Source organism: Erinaceus europaeus, chromosome 17, assembly GCF_950295315.1.
Source record: "Erinaceus europaeus chromosome 17, mEriEur2.1, whole genome shotgun sequence".
Classification (NCBI taxonomy): domain Eukaryota; kingdom Metazoa; phylum Chordata; class Mammalia; order Eulipotyphla; family Erinaceidae; genus Erinaceus; species Erinaceus europaeus.
Window position 1 is genome coordinate 62,860,347 of NC_080178.1, and position 19,271 is coordinate 62,879,617.

The 19,271-nt window shown below is 38.9% G+C and overlaps 1 protein-coding gene across 1 annotated transcript in view; it reads left to right on the forward strand.

The window, feature by feature from the left end:
* The window catches only part of PGM2L1 (phosphoglucomutase 2 like 1), a 55,649-nt gene that overhangs the window by 18,072 nt on the left and 18,306 nt on the right, over positions 1–19,271 (forward strand). The window contains exons 2-7 of the mRNA XM_007520243.3: positions 7,744–7,911; positions 10,053–10,159; positions 11,509–11,593; positions 13,568–13,651; positions 15,735–15,928; positions 17,108–17,297. Of these exons, the coding sequence (XP_007520305.1) occupies positions 7,744–7,911; positions 10,053–10,159; positions 11,509–11,593; positions 13,568–13,651; positions 15,735–15,928; positions 17,108–17,297 (828 nt within the window). The remainder of the gene's footprint in view (positions 1–7,743; positions 7,912–10,052; positions 10,160–11,508; positions 11,594–13,567; positions 13,652–15,734; positions 15,929–17,107; positions 17,298–19,271) is intronic.

Genomic DNA, 19,271 nt, shown 5'->3' on the forward strand with positions numbered 1-19,271 from the left:
ATTTGGGTAGTGGTTTCTTTTGCTGTGAAGAAGCTTTTTAATTTGATGTAGTCCCATAGGTTTATACTTGCCTTAGTCTTCCTTGTAATTGGATTCGTTTCATTGAAAATGTCTTTAAAATTTATGCGGAAAAAAGTTCTGCCAATATTTTCCTCTAAGTATCTGATAGTTTCTGGTCTAACATCCAAGTCCTTGATCCACTTGGAATTTACTTTTGTATTTGGTGAAATACAGTGATTCAGTTTCATTCTTCTGCATGTTTCAACCCATTGTTTCCAACACCATTTGTTGAAGAGACTCTGCTTTCCCCATGTAATAGTCTGAGCCCCTTTGTCAAAGATTAGATGTCCATACGTGTGGGGCCTCATTTCTGGGCTCTCAATTCTATTCCACTGGTCAGTGTGTCTGTTCATGTTCCAGTACCAAGCAGTTTTGATGACAATGGCCCTATAATACAGTTTGAGATCTGGCAGTGTGATGCCTCCGGTTCTGTTCTTTTTTCTCAAGATTGTTTTGGCAATTCTAGGTCTTTTCTGGTTCCAGATAAACATTTGTAGCATTTTTTCTATTCTCCTAAAAAATGTGCTTGGGATCTTGATGGGGATAGCATTAAATTTGTAGATGGCTCTGGGTAATATATTCATTTTGATGATGTTAATTCTTCCAACCCATGAACATGGAATATCTTTCCACTTCTTTGTGTCTTTTTCAATTTCTTTGAGTAGTGACTCATAATTTTCAGTATACAAGTCTTTCACTTCTTTGGTTAGGTTTACTCCTAGATATTTTATAGTTTTTGTTGCTATAGAAAAAGGAACTGATTTCTGGATTTCAATTTCTTCTAGCTTAGTGTTTGCATAGAGGAATGCCACTGACTTTTGAATGTTAATTTTATAGCCTGACACATTACTGTATTGCCTGATGATTTCCAAAAGCTTCTTGCTAGATTCCTTAGGTTTTTCCATGTATACTATCATGTCATCTGCAAATAAGGAGAGTTTGACTTCTTCTCTTCCAATCTGTATGCCTTTAATTCCTTGCTCCTGCCTGATTGCTATGGCAAGAACTTCCAACACTATGTTGAATAGTAATGGTGATAGTGGGCAGCCCTGTCTAGTACCTGATCTGAGGGGAAATGCTTCCAGTTTTTCACCATTGAGTATGATGTTGGCTGTAGGTTTGCTATATATAGACTCCACTATCTTCAGGAATTTTCCATCTATTCCTATTTTTTGTAGTGTTTTGATCATAAAGGGATGTTGTATTTTGTCAAAGGCTTTCTCTGCATCTATTGATATGACCATGTGGTTTTTGGTCTTGCTTTTGTTGATGTGGTGGATCACATTGACTGATTTACGTATATTAAACCAACCTTGCATGCCTGGGATAAACCCCACTTGGTCATGATGAACAATCTTTTTGATATACTGCTGTATCCGGTTGGCTAGAATTTTGTTCAATATTTTCGCATCTATGTTCATCAGAGATATTGGTCTGTAGTTTTCTTTTTTGGTTGTGTCCCTGTCTGCTTTTGGTATCAGGGTGATGTTGGCTTCATAGAAGCTGGCAGGGAGTATTCCAGTGTCTTCAATCTTCTGGAAGACTTTTAAAAGTAGAGGTATTAGTTCTTCTTTGAAAGTTTTGTAGAATTCATTTGTAAAACCATCTGGTCCAGGACTTTTATTTTTGGGAAGATTTTTGATAACTGTTTCAATTTCATTAGCTGTGATGGGCCTGTTCATGTTATCCACTTCCTCTTTAATTAGTTTTGGAAGTTGGTAGGTATCTAGGAAATCATTCATTTCTTCCAGGTTCTCTAGCTTGGTGGCATATAGTTGTGGCTTTCATAGAAGCCTCGCATGATACGTTGAATTTCTGCAGTGTCTGTTGTGATTTCTCCTCTTTCATTTACTATCCGATTTATTTGGGTCTTCTCCCTTTTTTGTTTTGTGAGTCTGGCTAAAGGTTTGTCGATTTTATTTACTCTTTCGAAGAACCAACATTTACTTTCATTGATCTTTTGTATGGTTTTCCTATTCTCAATGTTATTTATTTCTGCCCTAACTTTAGTAATTTCTGTCCTTCTGGTTGCTTTAGGATTCCTTTGTTGTTCTTCTTCTAGGTCTTTAAGATGTGCAATCAGGCTGTTTATTTGTGCCTTTTCTTGTTTCCTAATGTGTGCTTGTATAGCTATGAACTTCCCTCTTAGGACTGCTTTAGCTGTGTCCCAAATATTTTGATAGTTTGTGTCTTCATTTTCATTGAACTCTCGAAACATTTTGATTTCTTCCTTGATTTCCTCTTTGACCCAGAAGTTGTTAAGAAGTGTACTGTTGAGCTTCCACATTTTGGCACTGTTACTAATCTTTTGTTGATTGATAAGTGTTAGTTTAATTCCACTGTGGTGTGAGAAGATGCTTGGGATGATTTCAGTGCTCTTGAATAGGCTGATGCTGTCTTTGTGGCCTAACATATGGTCTATCCTTGAGAATGATCCATGTGGATTTGAGTAAAATGTGTATTCCAGTTTTTTGGGATGAATGACTCTGAAAATGTCCAATAGTTCTAGTTTATCTATCTCTTCATTTAGCTCCCTTATGTCTTTACTGATTTTCTTCCTGGATGATCTGTCAAGTTGAGAGAGTGGGGTGTTGAAGTCCCCTACTATGATTGTGTTACTGTTAATATATTGCTGTAGCTCTTTCAGTAGAAGTTTGATGTATTTAGATGGCTTCTCATTGGGTGCATAGATATTAATAATTGTTAAGTCCTCTTGATTGACTGATCCTCTGAGCATTAAGTAGTGTCCATTCCTATCTTTTTTAATCTTATCTATTTTGAAGTCTATATGTCAGATATGAGAATAGCTGTTCCTGCCCTTTTTTGTGGGCCATTCGACTTCCGGAGGCGGAGCTACGAGCAGCAGATCGCTTTCTCTCCTCTCCTCTCCTCTCCTCTCCCGGATCAACTAGGAATACCAAAGGAGACCACCCGGACCTAAACAAGACAGGACTAGAATGACCACAGAAACCCAGTAAATCACCCGTGAGTACAAACACGTGTGGCTGGTGACAGAGAGGAGAGAGGGGCCTAAGGAGAGATTAAGTGACTGCTAACAGTTCAACAGTTTGTCAGTGGAGACACCACCTCCAGTCTGCTCCACCAACAAGGGGACAGCTGAAGGGAGGAAAGGACTCCCCAGAGACTCACCAAGTGCTACTCTGAGTCTCCATTGCTACTACCCTCAGAATCTGGAGCAGCAACAGGGAGGGACACCAGGGTACAGAGATCTAACCAGGAAACTCAGGAGAAGACCTATACCTCGGTGGCATAGCTGAGGGGCTGTGAAAGTCTCTTTGCATAACCACTGGATTATCTCTGCCACACCCTGCTTTATCTCTTGGTCAGGAGTCAGTGATTAAGCTAAGAAGCCTATTGATAGTTTAAAAGCCCTCAGGCTCCCATAGCCTACAGGGGAAAAAAAAAAAAAAGGCTTTTACACCACTGAACTCCAACTCAGGGATTGAAAAAACTGTTAACTTATATAAAATGGTTAAAACAACAAGAAAAAATATTGGAGACTCGAACCAGGACAAGAGTCCAACTAAAAGTCCTCCAGAGGGTGAAGCACAAAACAACGAGTTCGACATCCAAACATTAGCCAAGGAAATAATAACAGGAGTGAGTAAAGAATTTGAAAAAAATTGTAATCAGAAATGCAGGAACAACAAATGAGAATATGGAAGAAAAATTCTAATAATCTCATGGTTATTAGAGAGCTGAAAGCTGAAATTGCTGAGCTAAGAAGGCAACTAGCTGAACAAGCTAAAACAGTATCAGAGCAGGGCAACAAAATAGATGAACTCCAGAAAGCAGTAGAGGGCAGAGAGAATAGAATCAATGAGGCTGAAGACAGAATTAGCAAGATTGAGGATGAATTAGAGACAACTAAAAAAGAAGTAAGAGATCTCAAAAAGAGATTAAGAGATGCTGAAAACAACAACAGAGTCCTATGGGATGACTTCAAAAGAAACAATATACGCATTATTGGCTTACCAGAGGAAGAAAGAGAAGGGGAGGAAGAAAGCGTTCTCCAGGCCATAATAGCTGAAAATTTCTCTAGTCTAGACAACACCAAAGACATAAAGATTCAAGAAGCCCAGAGGGTCCCAAACAGAATTAACCCAGACCTAAAGACACCAAGACATGTCATACTTAGATTGGAAAGGAATAAGGATAAAGAAAGGATCCTCAAGGCTGCAAGAGAAAAACAAAGAGTCACCTACAAAGGAAAACCCATAAGATTAGCAGCAGACTTCTCCATACAAACACTACAGGCCAGAAGAGAATGGCAAGATATCTATCGAGTGCTCAATGAGAAAGAATGTCAGCCAAGAATACTATATCCTGCTAGATTGTCATTCAGACTAGATGGAAGCCAAAACCTTCTCAGACAAGCAACAGTTGAAGGAAGCAACCATCACCAAGCCTGCCCTGAAAGAAGTTCTGAAAGGTCTCCTATAAACAACCAGACCACCACAAATAGGACATATATCAAAACACTCAAACTCCACAAGAATGGCGTTAAAATATCTTCAATCTTTGATATCAATAAATGTCAATGGCCTGAATTCACCTATTAAAAGACACAGAGTAGGAAGATGGATCAGAAAACACAACCCAACAATATGTTGTCTACAGGAAACTCACCTAACGCAACAAGACAAACACAGACTTAAAGTGAAAGGATGGAAAACTATCATTCAAGCCAAAATATTTTCTAATATTTATTTTTCACCTTCATATTATTAAGATATTAAAATTTTTACCTAGTGCTCAAATCTAAGGATTTGGAACCTGGGCCCTCAGGCATACAAACTCGATGTTCTAATGCTGAGCTATCTCCCCACCCCCATATGCCTCTTTTTAAATATTAACCCTCTCTAAATCTTTGAGTTCTGTATCAAAGTTGATAGTGTCTTAGACATTAATGTAGTATGATAGTAGCCCAAATAATTTTACTCTTTATACTTTGTCTCTTCATAGCTATTTATATTATGTTGTAGGCTATGCCTCCCTTGGCTATATTTTATATTAGTAACTTAATACTAATCTACACAATTATAAGATAATGGGTATAATTCCACACCTTTCCCACCACCAAAGTTGTGTCCCCACACCCCCATTGGAAACTGCATTAGTTCTCCCAAGATCACAAATATGCGTTGAGTATTATTTTTATAATTACCTGTGTTTACATATATTTGTCCATTTTCCCTATGGCCCTGCCTTCTCTTCCTTTCTAAGTCACTTGCTACTTCTGGATGTCTTTCCTTTTTTTTTTTTTTTCTTTTTCTTTTCTCTCTTTGGGTCCTGATGGAATTGGAGTTCAGAGCCCTAACATTTATTCCCCCTGGGAGTATGGACCAAAATTCTTTATGGGGTACAAAAGGTGGAAGGTCTGACTTCTATAATTGCTTCTCTGCTGGATGTGGGTGTTTGCAGGTCAATTCATACCCCCCCCCCCCACAGAATATGTTTTTATTAGTAGGTGTCACTTATTTAGTGAGCACTTCTTAAGGTGTGTGTGTGGTGTAAACCATTAATCTATTTTAAGCAGATAACAATCAAAATTTCCATGGCTTCTCAGTTAGTGACATGCACTATAGTGACTTTAATTTCCATTATAACCAGACATCTTTTGTGTAAATTACATACTATGTAACTCACACAAGGGTTAGGGGTACATTGCATGAGTGTGTGTGTACACTTACACTGTTTATACTCTGGGTGGGATATGAACCTCACAATCACTGGTCTAGAATGCCAGTGCCTCACCCAATAGACCGCTAGAACCAATATATATTTTCTATTACCTCATGACATGTTTTTGCCTCAGAAGCCATTGAGGAGATATTGGTTTACATGACTTTTGTCATGGGTACGGTTCTACATCTCCCCAAGATAGGTGTCACCACACCTCATCTCCCACCCAACCGTCCTCCTCCTCCACCACAGGGCATGGGTCCTGAGTGCCCAGATTTGCTCCTAAAGATCACATGTACTAAACTGTCATTCTTATGTAGCACCTAAGGCCTTTTGTGGTCAGCTTTCACTATAGGCTTATTTGATCATTTCAAATATAGACGTTTAGGATATGAGGGCAATCTGGCTGTGACATCTGTCACCCCATTGATTCGGCTGATCTGGCTGACTAGGTTGGTGTCCCCTTCCTCCCTCACTGCTCCATGTACGTCCCTCCTGAAGCTGCACGCTTGATTGAAGAGGACGGCCTTCCCCAAACAGAGATGGACCCAGTCTTCAGTGGAGGGTATATGAGAAGTTGCAATCCTCTGCTAGAACCTCCAAACAAGCTCTTAAATATAAAAGAGGCTTAGTTAGGTAGTTGGTGGGCATGTTTTGATGGCATATACTAAGTTACTTTTCTATATCTCTCCAGAGCCCTGCCCCACTAGGGAAAGATAGAAACAGGCTGGGAATATGGATCAACCTGCCAACGCCCATGTTCAGCAGAGAAGCAATTACAGAAGCCAGACTTTCTACCTTCTGCACCCCATAATAATACTGGGTTCATGCTCCCAGAGAGATAAAGAATAAGAAAGCTTTCAAGGGAGGGGATGAAATACGGAACTCTGGTGTTGGAAATTTTGTGGAACTGTACCCCTCTTACCTTATGGTCTTGTCGTTATTTATTTTATAAATAATTCTTTTAAAAACCCTAATATAGACTTTAATCAATGTCATTTTTAGCAACTGTTTCCACAGCTCTGGAGTATTATCCGTTTATTTTGTAATTCTTGAATATATTATAAAAATATATGAGAAGCCAGAACTCCCACCTTGTGCACCCCAAAAAAGAATGTGGGCCTATACTCCCAGAGGGGGAGAAATGTTAGGGGAAGGTGACCAGAGGGCTCTGAACTCCAATTCCATCAGGACCCAGAGAGAGAAGAGGAAAAAAGGAAGGCCACTCAAAAGTACTAATAGGTGTAGGTGTGACTTAAAAAGGAAGAGAGGGGGAGTCGGGCGGTAGCACAGCGGGTTAAGTGCAGGTGGCGCCAAGCGCAAGGACTGGCTTAAGGATCCCGGTTCGAGTCCCCGGCTCCCCACCTGCAGGGTAGTCGCTTCACAGGCGGTGAAGCAGGTCTGCAGATGTCTGTCTTTCTCTCCCCCTATTCTCACCTCCTCTCTCCATTTCTCTCTGTCTTATCCAAAAACAATGACATCAATAACTATAACAATAAAACAACAAAGACAACAAAAGGGAATAAATACATAAATAAAAATAAAAAGATTTAAAAAAAAGGAAAGAAAGGAAGAGAGGGAAGGACCATAAAAAAGGGCAAATAGATACAGTTTTAGAAATAATCGTCAACCAATACCTATAACCTTGGGAGAACTACTGAAGTTTCCAATGGAAGGATTGGGGACACAGAACTCTGATCGTGGAAATGGTGTGGAATTATACTCTTGTCATCTCAAAGCTTTGTAAATTAACATTAAAGCACGAATAAAATTACATATATGTATATGACAGAGATTTAAACTATTCTCAGTATACTGATGTATTGCACAAACTAACACTCGTAACTAGTTCTGTGGGATCTATAGTGAATGTGGAATCTAATGGCATACACATGTTACCTATTGACTCCATAAAAGGGCTTCATATGTGGATTCTGCTTGTGATCCTTAGTAAGCCTTAGTAATTCCTTTTTATAGAATCCCAAAACAAAAGAGCAAATTGAAAATCTACTACGAAATGGGATGAACAAGGAGCTACGTGATCGCCTTTGCTGTCGAATGACTTTTGGGACTGCAGGACTGCGTTCTGCTATGGGAGCAGGATTTTGCTATATTAATGACCTGACAGTAATACAATCGACACAAGTGAGTATTTCTTTTCAGGATTATTGTAGAGAGTAAATATGGGTGGGGGTGGGGTGGTGCACCTGGTTAAGCACACATATCACCATGCACAAGGACCAGGGTTTAAACCCCTGCTCCCCACCTGCAGGGAAAATGCTTCATGAGCGGTGAAGCAGATCTGCAGGTATCTTATCTTCCTCTTTCACTCTCTATCTCACTCTCCCCTCTCAATTTCTCTGTCCTTACAAATAAAAATAGAAAGAATATATATATATATTTAACATAGGAACCTGTATAACCTCAGAGTCCCTGTCAGTCTGAGCTCGCAGCCCATGGTCACATCTGGGAACATTCTAGGTTGCACACATTTTAGGACCAGTCTTCCTCAAGTGCCAAAATAGTTGACCCAGCCTCCCTTTGGAAAGTGGGCAGTCCCTACCATTGCTACTTTATAGTGAAGACAAGGTCCTCGAGAGCACCTTGAAAGGGCTTATGATGACATTCCTGATAGAGGTGGCCAGTGATGGTGGAGAGAGGAGTCTATGAAAGGTATAGGCCCATTGTATCTGTGGTGAATCCTAGGATTCCCTGACTTGGGCCAGGTGATGGGGTGGCCTGATAGAGACCAAAGAAGCCATCATTAAATGAGCTTGTTTCTTGTCCTTTTCCAGCACAGAAATACATCTATGACTGAGGCTTTGAAGCCCCATTTTCAATCCTTGGCACCACCCTAAGCCAGAATCAAGCAATGCTTTTGGTTTAAAACAAAATTTGTGGGCCAGGTGGTGGTATACCCGGGTAAGCAAACATTGCCATGCACAGGACCTGGGTTTGAGCCCCTGCTCCCCACCTGAAGGGAGGACACTTCACAAGAGGTAAAGCAGGTCTGCAGGTTCTATCTTTCTCTTTCCTTTTCTAGATCCCAACCCTTTCAACTTCTCTCAGTCCTAATAAAAAAACCTTTCAACTTCTCTCAGTCCAAATAAAAAATTAGAAAGGAAAAAGCAAGGGGGGGTGGGGATATGGCTGCTGGGAGCAGTGGATTTGTTTGCGAGCACTGAATCCCAGTGATAATCCTGATGGCAAAAAAAACCCACACACAAAACTATATATATATATATATATATATATATATATATATATATATATGTAAAGATATATAACCTTACTAATGTATCCTGTAAACTCACCTCTCCAGAACCCTACCCCACTAGGGAATGACAGAAACAGGGTAGGGATTGCCAAAGCCCATGTCCAGCAGAGAAGCTATTACAGAAGCCAGAGCTCCCATCTTTTGCACCTCCAAAAGAATTTTAGTCCATACTCCCAGAGGGGGAGAAATGACAGGGGGAAGATGACCAGAGGGCTCTGAACGCCAACTCCATCAGAACCCAGAGAGAGAAGAAGAAGAAAGGAAAGACATTTGGAATAATGTATTAACTGTAGGTGTGACTTGGAAAGGAAGAGAAAATGGGATCATGGGGGAAAAATGGGAAAATATATACAAATAAGACAGGTACTTATAGAAATAATAGCTAACCCATATCTGCAACCTTGGGAGAACTGCTGTAGCTTCCAGTGGAGGGAGTGGGGGTACAGAACTCTTAGTGGTGGGAATACTATGGAATCAGACCCCTGTTATCTTATAAATTTGTATAACATTATTAAATCACTAAAAAAATTAAAATATATATAAATTAAAATAAAGAAGAAAAAGAATAATATTGTTTATATCTCTGATTTTAAATGTTTGTAACATAAGTAGGTCAAATTTTTTGGTTAGCTCTTTAGCTTTATGATTTAGCAAGAAACTAAAATGGTCAAAGTTCTGTAGGCCCTGCAGGCAAGAAACAGCTTCATCTTGGTTGTTCTGACAGTATTTTTAATATACTCTTATGTCCCATCTTTTCCCCATAATGTTTTATGTATTGTATTTAATGGCTACTAAATTGATGTTTCTGTGGTATTGTGTCTGAATCTTCAGGAAATAAATATTTGCCATCTCACATTACAGTGACTTGAACACTGTTGTTCCCATATTAGTAAACATGGGCTTAAATGCTATTTCCCAAGGAGCCAATAAGTTATACAAAAAAGATAAATAAATGATTTTTTTTTAAATGCTGGCATTATTCAGGAACTCTTACGTTTATCTCCTTCAGGGAATGTACAAATACCTTGAGAGGTGTTTCTCAGACTTCAAGCAAAGAGGCTTTGTTGTTGGATATGACACCCGGGGTCAAATAACTAGCAGCTGCAGCAGCCAGAGGTACGCTGTGAATTGTTGTAGAGATTAAGATGGATTCAAATAGAGCCTGGGTTTTTGTTTGTTTGTTTGTTTGTTTGTTTTGGGGGTTGTTTGTTTTGTTTTGTTTTGCTCCTCATACCCAGAAGGATTTCTGAAACAGGAAGATATCAAATAGAAATATTATCACATGCCAGTGTTTACTGTAGAGCTAAAATAGAAGCATTTCAGAGGTAAGCTTTAACTTTTACAGAAAGGAGTCAAAAATAGTATTTAAAATGATCTAACTCATGATACCATTTTATTACTAAGCAAAGATACAGGGTAAGAGTAATTAGAGCTATTTGATTAGTATTAGGGTATTTACACATAACATATTAATAATTGGGTGATTTTTTGGAGTAACTATACATTTTGTGTATATCAGAGCCTCTTATTTCATCTCCATTGTATTTGCCTTTTGCAGATTTTATTTCTTAGTAAAAGAACTATCAAAAGATGAATGAAGAATCAGAGACCTTGGGTGATGAGTGCAGTGTGGAACTGTGCCCTGTAATCTCATGATCTTCTAAACCATTTTTAATCACAAATAAAAAAAAAAAAACAGCTTATAAACAAATACAACTCGTCTCAGTGATAACCCTGGGATAAAGTTCTTACCATTTTCTTGTCCATATAATAAAAAAAAAAAAAAAAATGAGGGAGGGGCTGGGTGGCGGCACACCCAGAAGAGTGTACATGTATCCATGCACTGGGTTCTACCCCCTGGGATATCCTGGTGCACACACCGAGCTCCAGTGGGAACCCTAGTGGATAAAAAAAAGGGGGGCTGGTCGGTGGTGCAGTGGGTTAAGCACACATGGTGCGAAGCACAAGGACCAGTGTAAGGATTCCAGTTTAAGACCCCAACTCCCCACCTACAGGGGAGTCGCTTCACAGGTGGTGAAGCAGGTCTGCAGTATCTATCTTTCTCTCCCCCTCTCTGTCTTCCCCTCCTCTCTCCATTTATCTCTGTCCTGTCCAACAACAACAACAACAGTAATAACAACAATGATAAACAAGGGCAATAAAAGGAAAAAAAATAGCGTTCAGGAGCAGTGGATTCATAGTGCAGGCACCGAATCCCAGCGATAATTCTGGAGGCAAAAAAAAAAAAAGGAAAATGAAGGAATTAGAATACCAATTCTGTGTATTACTAGATTGCTCCCTAAAAATATTATATATATGTGTGTGTGTATATATATATATATATATATCTTATTTAGCTCTTTAAAATTGGAGTATGAAGCCACCAATTATGTCAGTTCAAAGTATAGTAAGCTAAGGAAAACTAAGTAAAACTTGTTTTTTTATTTATTATTTATTTATTGTAGGCTTGCTAAACTCACTGCTGCCGTCTTACTGGCCAAAGATGTTCCTGTGTACCTTTTTTCAAGATACGTTCCTACACCTTTTGTAGTAAGTGTGTTGTATTATTGATCATACAGTTGCTGTTATTGGAAAGAAGTTTTTAAGTCCACCAGGAGTCTGTTGCCCAAAAGATCACAGGGACCCCTGGCTAGAAAAGAAGAACTTAACTGGCTAGAACACAACTTCTAAGTTGAGAGGCTTGTCTGGGCTACCTGCACAGGCTGCACAACGAGCATCAGAAAGAAGAGGATAGGAGGTCCACTATTACACCAAGTAGAATTAGGATGATTGAATGATTTTCACATATTTGGAAGTCTTCTTAGAGATCATGCATATTTATGGGGAGTGGAGGTCATGTAGAGTTGAGAGACATCAAATGAACATGCATAATCATACATCCCATGTACAGAAAATGGCAGAGAAACCCTATCAGAGACTGGTTTTGAGTATGGGGGTGAGTAAGCAGGTGTCTCCTTGTCAAATAGAGCTCCACTGCCCAGTGTGCACTGACCAGTTCTGTCCAGATAACAGTCTGGGGAATCTTATCAGCACAAAAGTTCATCATGGTCCAACCTAAGTCAAAAAAAAATCTCCCAAAGAGACACTCCCAGAAAGGGATTGTCACATAATTCAAACCGCAAGCATTGGGCCAATGTGCTTTTTACTTCCTTAAACAAAGAGAGTCCATCCAATTGGATTATGAGGGGAAGGGGGTATAAAGCCTTGATTATTTAATTACAGTTCAAATCTTTGTCATGCATAGCTTTATACCAAGTGATATGAAGAGCCAAATATTAAACCATCTAAGATTTTATCTTTGAAAGTTAACAAGTCCCCATTAATATTTTGACACTTTTTTGTAGAAACTGATTTGTTAGACACATAAACAAAATTAACAAGAGTATTTTTAAAGTCAGTATTATTATCCTTGATCTAGTGTGTGTGTGTGTGTGTGTGTGTGTGTCTAAAAACTGTCTGCAACAATAGTTATTCATTCCTGTCAAATGGGACGCTCAGCAAATACAAGATGACTGCTTTTCAAGCCATAGTCTCAAGCCCCACCCAGTACAATCAGATTTGAAAATCCCATATGCTTGAACTGTAAATACACATTTATAAATAATTCATAAATTAAAGAAGTTACCCTAGTGAGCTATGATATTACAACAGTCCTTGCTTTGCATGCTAATGCAAGATTACAAGGGTAATTGAGTATAAAATGATACAAAATAGTCTTAATAAGTCAATGAGAAAAATTAAGTTTGTCTGAGACCTTTAAAATTTTCTGTCAAGGGGGCCAGGTGGTAGTGCAGCGGGTTAAGTGCACATGGCACAAAGTATAGGGACCAGCGTAAGGATCCCAGTTTGAACCCCCAGCTCCCCACCTGCAGGGGGATCGTTTCACCAGCAGTGAAGCAGGTCTTCAGGTATCTATCTTTCTCTTCTCCTCTCTGTCTCCACCACCCCACCCCATCCTGCCTCTATTTCTTTCTGTCCTATCCAACAACAAGGGCAACAAAATGGGGAAAACGACCTTCAAGAACAGTGGATTTGTAGTGTAGGCACTGAGCCCCAGTGATAACCTTGGAGGCGAAAATTTTAAAAAGTTTCTGTCAAGACATTAAACATACCTTAATTCTTAGTTTAAAATGTTAAAGAACAGAAAAAAAGTAATAAAACTAATGTTTAGTACAGATGCAATTTGAAGCTAAGGCAGTAAAGCAAATGTCACAATAAGGTGAGTTGTATGAGTCTTCACTTTCCAGTGCATATATAAATTATATTTGAACTATATTCTTTTAAGTATACAATAGCATTATGTCTAAAAATTCTGCATACTTTAATTTAAAATTACTTTATTGCTAAAAAATGCTAGCTGTCACGTGAGTCTTCAAATATTCATCACCTTAGCTTTGTTTTTGTTTTTGTGGAGCTGGGTCCTTGTTTACTTCATTGTGTTCATTGCCAAATGTATGAGTAGCTAAGAAGCACAAGGGAATTACAGTGTTACTATTTTTTCAGCCATATGCAGTCCAGGAGCTTAAAGCAGTTGCAGGTGTAATGATTACTGCGTCTCATAATCGCAAAGAAGACAATGGATACAAGGTAAATCTTGGGTTTCTGATCTTTGCTTATTTCACAGTTCTTATTTTATTTAAATGACGTGTGAGAACTTTGGTGGTGGGTGCAGTGTAGAATTATACCCTGTACTCATACAATCTTGTAACCTACTATTAATCACAAAAATAAAAAAAGACTAGAAGTAAATTTAAAAAGAAACTTAACACTAAAAAATTATAATAATAGTAGTATGTTTTAGACCTATTCCACACTAGGGAGCAGAGTTAGGTACTGAAGACAGAAGGTCTGTGTATACCTATGTTGATAAAGCAACCCAGGTGTCAACAACAATCCAGGAAGCAACCCAGGTGTCCAACAACAGATGATTGGCTGAGTAAGTTGTGGTATATATACCCAATGAAAAGCTACTCAGCTATTTAAAATGGTGAATTCACCTTCTTCACCTCATCTTGGATGGAGTTTGAAGGAATCATTTTAAATGAGATAAGCTAGAAAGAGAAGGATAAATGTAGGATGATCTTACTCATAGAAGTTGAGAAATGGGAGCCGGGTGGTGTGGCACAGTGGGTTAAGCACACGTGGTTCAGAGCGCAAGGGCCAGTGTAAAGATCCCGGTTCAAGCTCCTAGCTCCCCACCTGCAGGGGAGTTGATTCACAGGCAATGAAGCAGGTCTGTAGGTATCTGTCTTTCTCTCCCCCTCTCTGTCTTCCCTTCCTCTCTCCATTTCTCTCTGTCCTATTCAGCAATGACGACAGCAATAACAACTACAACAGCAACAATAAACAAGGGCAAAAAAAAAAGTTCAGAAATAAGAGCAGAAAGGAAAAATACAAAGTAGAACTTGGGCTGTGTTTGGTGTATTGCACTAAAGTAAAGGGCTGGGGTGAGGGTGAAGTTCAGCTCCTGTGGATGTATGTATCATATTTACTGTAAAGCATTCATCCCCCCCCCCAAAAAAAGAAAAAGGAATAGTAAGGGAAAACATAAGGGTGTCGTATATTGCATCAAAGCAAAGGACTCTGGGGAAGGAGGGAGAGAGACAAGATGAAGGAACATTGGGGTCCTGGGGTGTCTCCTAGATACCAATCAAGGGGAGATGAGAGGTTGTGCCTATGTGTTAAAAGACTAGACTAAAAAGTAGTTGTATTTGGTAATGTTTCTACATGTATTGCTTCAATTCAGAGATTTATATACAATAAAACAAAATTAATTAATATACTAAAATAAATTTCAAAAACATTGAGGGGGGCTCACCTTAAAAAATTGTGTCTATTTCCCTAACTACTTCTCAACATGGACTATAACAAGAGCTTTTTCATTCACCTTTTTATTTCTCATGCCTTATTGTCCTTGATTTCCCCAGCCTATCCCAAATTCTCTTCCCTACCAGTTCAGAGATAGTCATATTATACAAAGCACTTAAAGAAGGAATGGAAGCTTGGAGAGAGTCAGAGGGATAGCACTTTGTCCTCATGCTCCTCTTAAGACCCCCGCCAAGACTCCGCATTGGCTATAGGACCCATTTTCAACGTCATGGCAGAAACAGGATAGAACATGGTAATGAAGGCTCTAGAAGGCCAAACAAGACAGAGTACGGTACTCTGCTTGGGGGCTACTGAGTGATGAGTCCATGATCTTATACTGTTGCCATAATGCATAATGATGTTCTGATTGTATCTTTCTTGTGTTCGTGCTATTTATTTATTTATTTATTTTGGTCAACTGGGACTTTGTGCCTGCTTGATTCTTCTGCTCTGAGTGAACTCTTTATTGGGGGTGAAACACCAGGGCACTTCATGTACATGCATATGTGGTGCCAGGGACTTGAAACTGGGTCCTTTTGCATAGTAAAGTGTACTCTACTGGATGAGCTATCACCGAGTCCCTACTTGTATAAAAAGAAAGTAATACCTGACCATTGTATCCAAGTGGCCCCGTGACATCACTGCCATCAACAACATCCTCTGGTATTCACTAAGTTAGTCCCATGTCAACATTTTGATGACTTTGGTGTGCTTCTTTATAAAGTCTAGTATTTCTACTGTAGCTAAGAAAATGCCTAGCTAACATTTCAATTAATGATAGCTGTATTTATCTATCTTCTAGGTTTATTGGGAAACTGGTGCCCAGATTACATCTCCTCATGACAAGGAAATTCTGAAATGTATAGAGGAATGTGTGGAACCCTGGAATGGTTCCTGGAATGATAACTTAGTGGATACCAGTCCACTGAAGAAAGATCCTTTGCAAGACATCTGTAGGAAATACATGGAAGATCTGAAAAAGATCTGTTTTCACAGGTATCCAAGAGGGAATAAGTGACAGAAAATAACTTAAAAGGAAAAAAAACAACACCTAACAAATAAGGGGTATAAGTGGGGAGAAAATGTGTTGTGTTAAAGTTATAGCTAAAAATTTAAAAATATATAGATGAAAAAAGAAAGTATATAGCTAAATGGTTCTATTCAAATATAGTAAAAAATATTAATCAGTTGATGAATGAGTTAAATAGTGGCACATTTGTACAATGAACTATTATTCAAAACAAAGTACCAATGCATAGGACAACTTGAAAATACATCTCTAAGTGAAGGAAAGCAGTGAAAAGTGAAAGCAGAGTCACAGAGGACCACATATCGTATGATCTCATTTAAATGAAATGTCCAGAGTAGCAAACCTATAGAAATAGAAACAAATGATTCATACTGGTTGCCTGTGACTGGGAGAACTGAGGCTTGGAGGTAATGACTATGGGATACAGAATTTCTTTTGGGGATAATGCAAATGTTCAAAAATCAGTTATGAGAACAGTTTAACAACTCAATGAATTGAGTAAAAGCCAATTGAATATATATTTATATGAGAGAAAACCTGTCTTTTAAAAGAAAAAATTCAAGAGAAGCCAAAAAGAGGATGAATACCGGATGATTTCTCTCATAGGTGGAGCTTAAGATACAAAGACAGAAAAGGAAAACACAAAGTGAAACGTGACTTGGTGTGAGGGGTTACACCAAAGCAAAGGACTCTGGGAAAGGTGGGCAAGAGAGGGAAGGGCTAGAGAGGGCATTGGGTTTCTGGTGCATGATGATGGAAAAAGACCAAGGTTGGGGGTGAAAGTGTTCTGCAAACATTTGTCACAGGGAGAGTGTTCCCATACGTCAACAACTGTACTGTAATCCATTAACACACACACCCCAATATAGTAAAAAAAATTAAGTAAAAGATGGAATTTAACTAGTAAGTGCAGAAGGAACAACAGAATTAGAAAATCACTACTTTGTGACCTCCTGTGAGTCTGAGCTCATCAAAGGCTGCGAAGACCACTGGGGACAGGTTGATGGAGATGTTTATTATAATTGGGTCAACCAGACTTAAAACACTGAGACTCCTTCTCAGCAAACGCTAGAAGAAGAAGGTGACTGCTTTTAGTTAAGTCAAAAGTGATGATTTTTATATTGAATGATGGTTGTCTTTTGCAGGGAGTTAAATTCAAAGACTACTTTAAAATTTGTCCACACATCCTTTCACGGAGTAGGACATGACTACGTGCAGTTGGCCTTTCAAGTGTTTGGTTTTAAACCTCCAATTCCAGTACCAGAACAGAAAGATCCTGACCCAGACTTTTCTACAGTGAAATGCCCAAATCCTGAAGAAGGAGAATCTGTGCTGGTATTTTTTTTCTATATTTAAGTAGAAGTATATTAAATGTCATAGAATAGGTAGAGTTCAGTGAAAATTCAAATATTACTTACAGAAGCAGAAGTCAGGGACCAGGTAATGGTTCTCTGGTAGAGCACACGGTACCATGCACAAGGACCCGCCTTCAAGCCTTTGGTCCCCACCTATGGGGAAAAGCTTCATGAATGGTGAAGCAGTGATGTAAGGCATCTCTCTCTTTCCAACTGCAACTTCCCCTTCTCTCTCAATTTCTCTCTGTCTCTGTCAAAGGGAAGCAAGGGGAGGTGGGGAATGACCATTGGGAGCAGTGGATTTGTAATGCAAGCACTAGGCTGCATTGATAGCCCTGGTAACATAAAATTGTTTTTTAAACTTATGTTTATATATTTTGGATTATACTGCAGTCACATGTACTGTTTTGTTTAAAATCTCTAGGGTATAAGGCTAGGAATGGGGAAGCATGGTAGGAGCACATGGGACTAGCATACCAGAGACCCTATTTCTGACCCCTAGCACCACTAATACCTGAGCTGAGCTATGCTCGTCACAGTAAGATGTCTCTCATTCTCTCCCCTCCCTTGTATTCTTTAGTTCAAAGAAGAGATCAGAAGTGAAGATATAAATGTAGATGTAAGAAAGTCCTTGGTTCGGGAGTCGGGCTGTAGCGCAGCGGGTTAAGCGCAGGTGGCGCTAAGCACAAGGACCCGCATAAGGATCCTGGTTCAAGCCCTGGCTCCCCACCAGCAGGGGTGTCGCTTCACAAGCGGTGAAACAGGTCTGCAGGTGTCTATCTTTCTCTCCCTCTCTCTGTTTTCCCCCTCCCCTCTCCATTTCTCTCTGTCCTATCCAACAATAATGACAACAATAATAACTACAACAATAAAACAACAAGGGCAACAAAAGGGAATAAAAAAATTATTTAAAAAAAAAGTCCTTGGTTCTCTTAAGAAATTAATTTCAGAGATAAACTGGGTTAATTACGAATAACTATCCCTTTGTTAAAGAATTGGAGAGTATAAAAAAGTTAAGTTTGTCTCTCTTTTTTCAAAACATTTATTTATTTATTATTGGATAGAGACAGAAACTGAGAGCGGAGGGGAGATAAAGAGGTTAAGACACAGAGAGACAGACACCTGCAGCCCTGCTTCACTACTTGTGAAGCCCCAGGAAAATCCTGCCCCACCCCCACAAAAAAAAAGTTCATTTTTACTCCTGTTGCTTTTGGTATTAGCTCCAAAATATCATTACTGGATCCAAGATCAGGAGTTCCATGCTTATTTTTTACTTCTAGGAATTTAAGGGTCTCAAGGGTTATGCTGAAATATTTTATTTGTTTTGAATTAATTTTTGTGTATGCATCTGCAGGGGGGTTGCTTCACGGGCAGTGAAGCAGGTCTGGTCTGCAGGTGTCTGTCTTTCTCTCTCCCTCTCTGTCTTCCCTCCTCTCTCGATTTCTCTCTGTCCTAGTCAGCAATAACAGCAATAACAACAATAATAATAACAGCAACAATAAACAACAAGGGCAACAAAAGGGAAAAGAATTTACGTATGGTATAAAGAGTGGTCCAGTTTCATCATTTAGTGTATAACTGTCCAGTTTTTCTAGTACCATTTATTGAACAGCCCCTCTCCCATATATTCAGAGTTGCTTTGTTATAAAGTAATTTACTGTATACTCATGGGTTTATTTCTGGGATTTCTATTCTGTTCCACTGATCTAGTTAGGAGGATGTAGGATAATGGTGATCTATATATTCAATATATGTTGATATGCTAATATCATGCTGTTTTGATTATTATAACTTTATAATATTGTTTTTTATACCTTCAGCTTTGTTCTTCTTTCTCAAAATTACATTGGCTATTAAACTATAGTCTTTCTAAAATTCATATCACATTAATGGATACATATTGAACATTAACACTGAATTTAATGTCTTGAATGCCATCCAGCTGTTTTCTTTG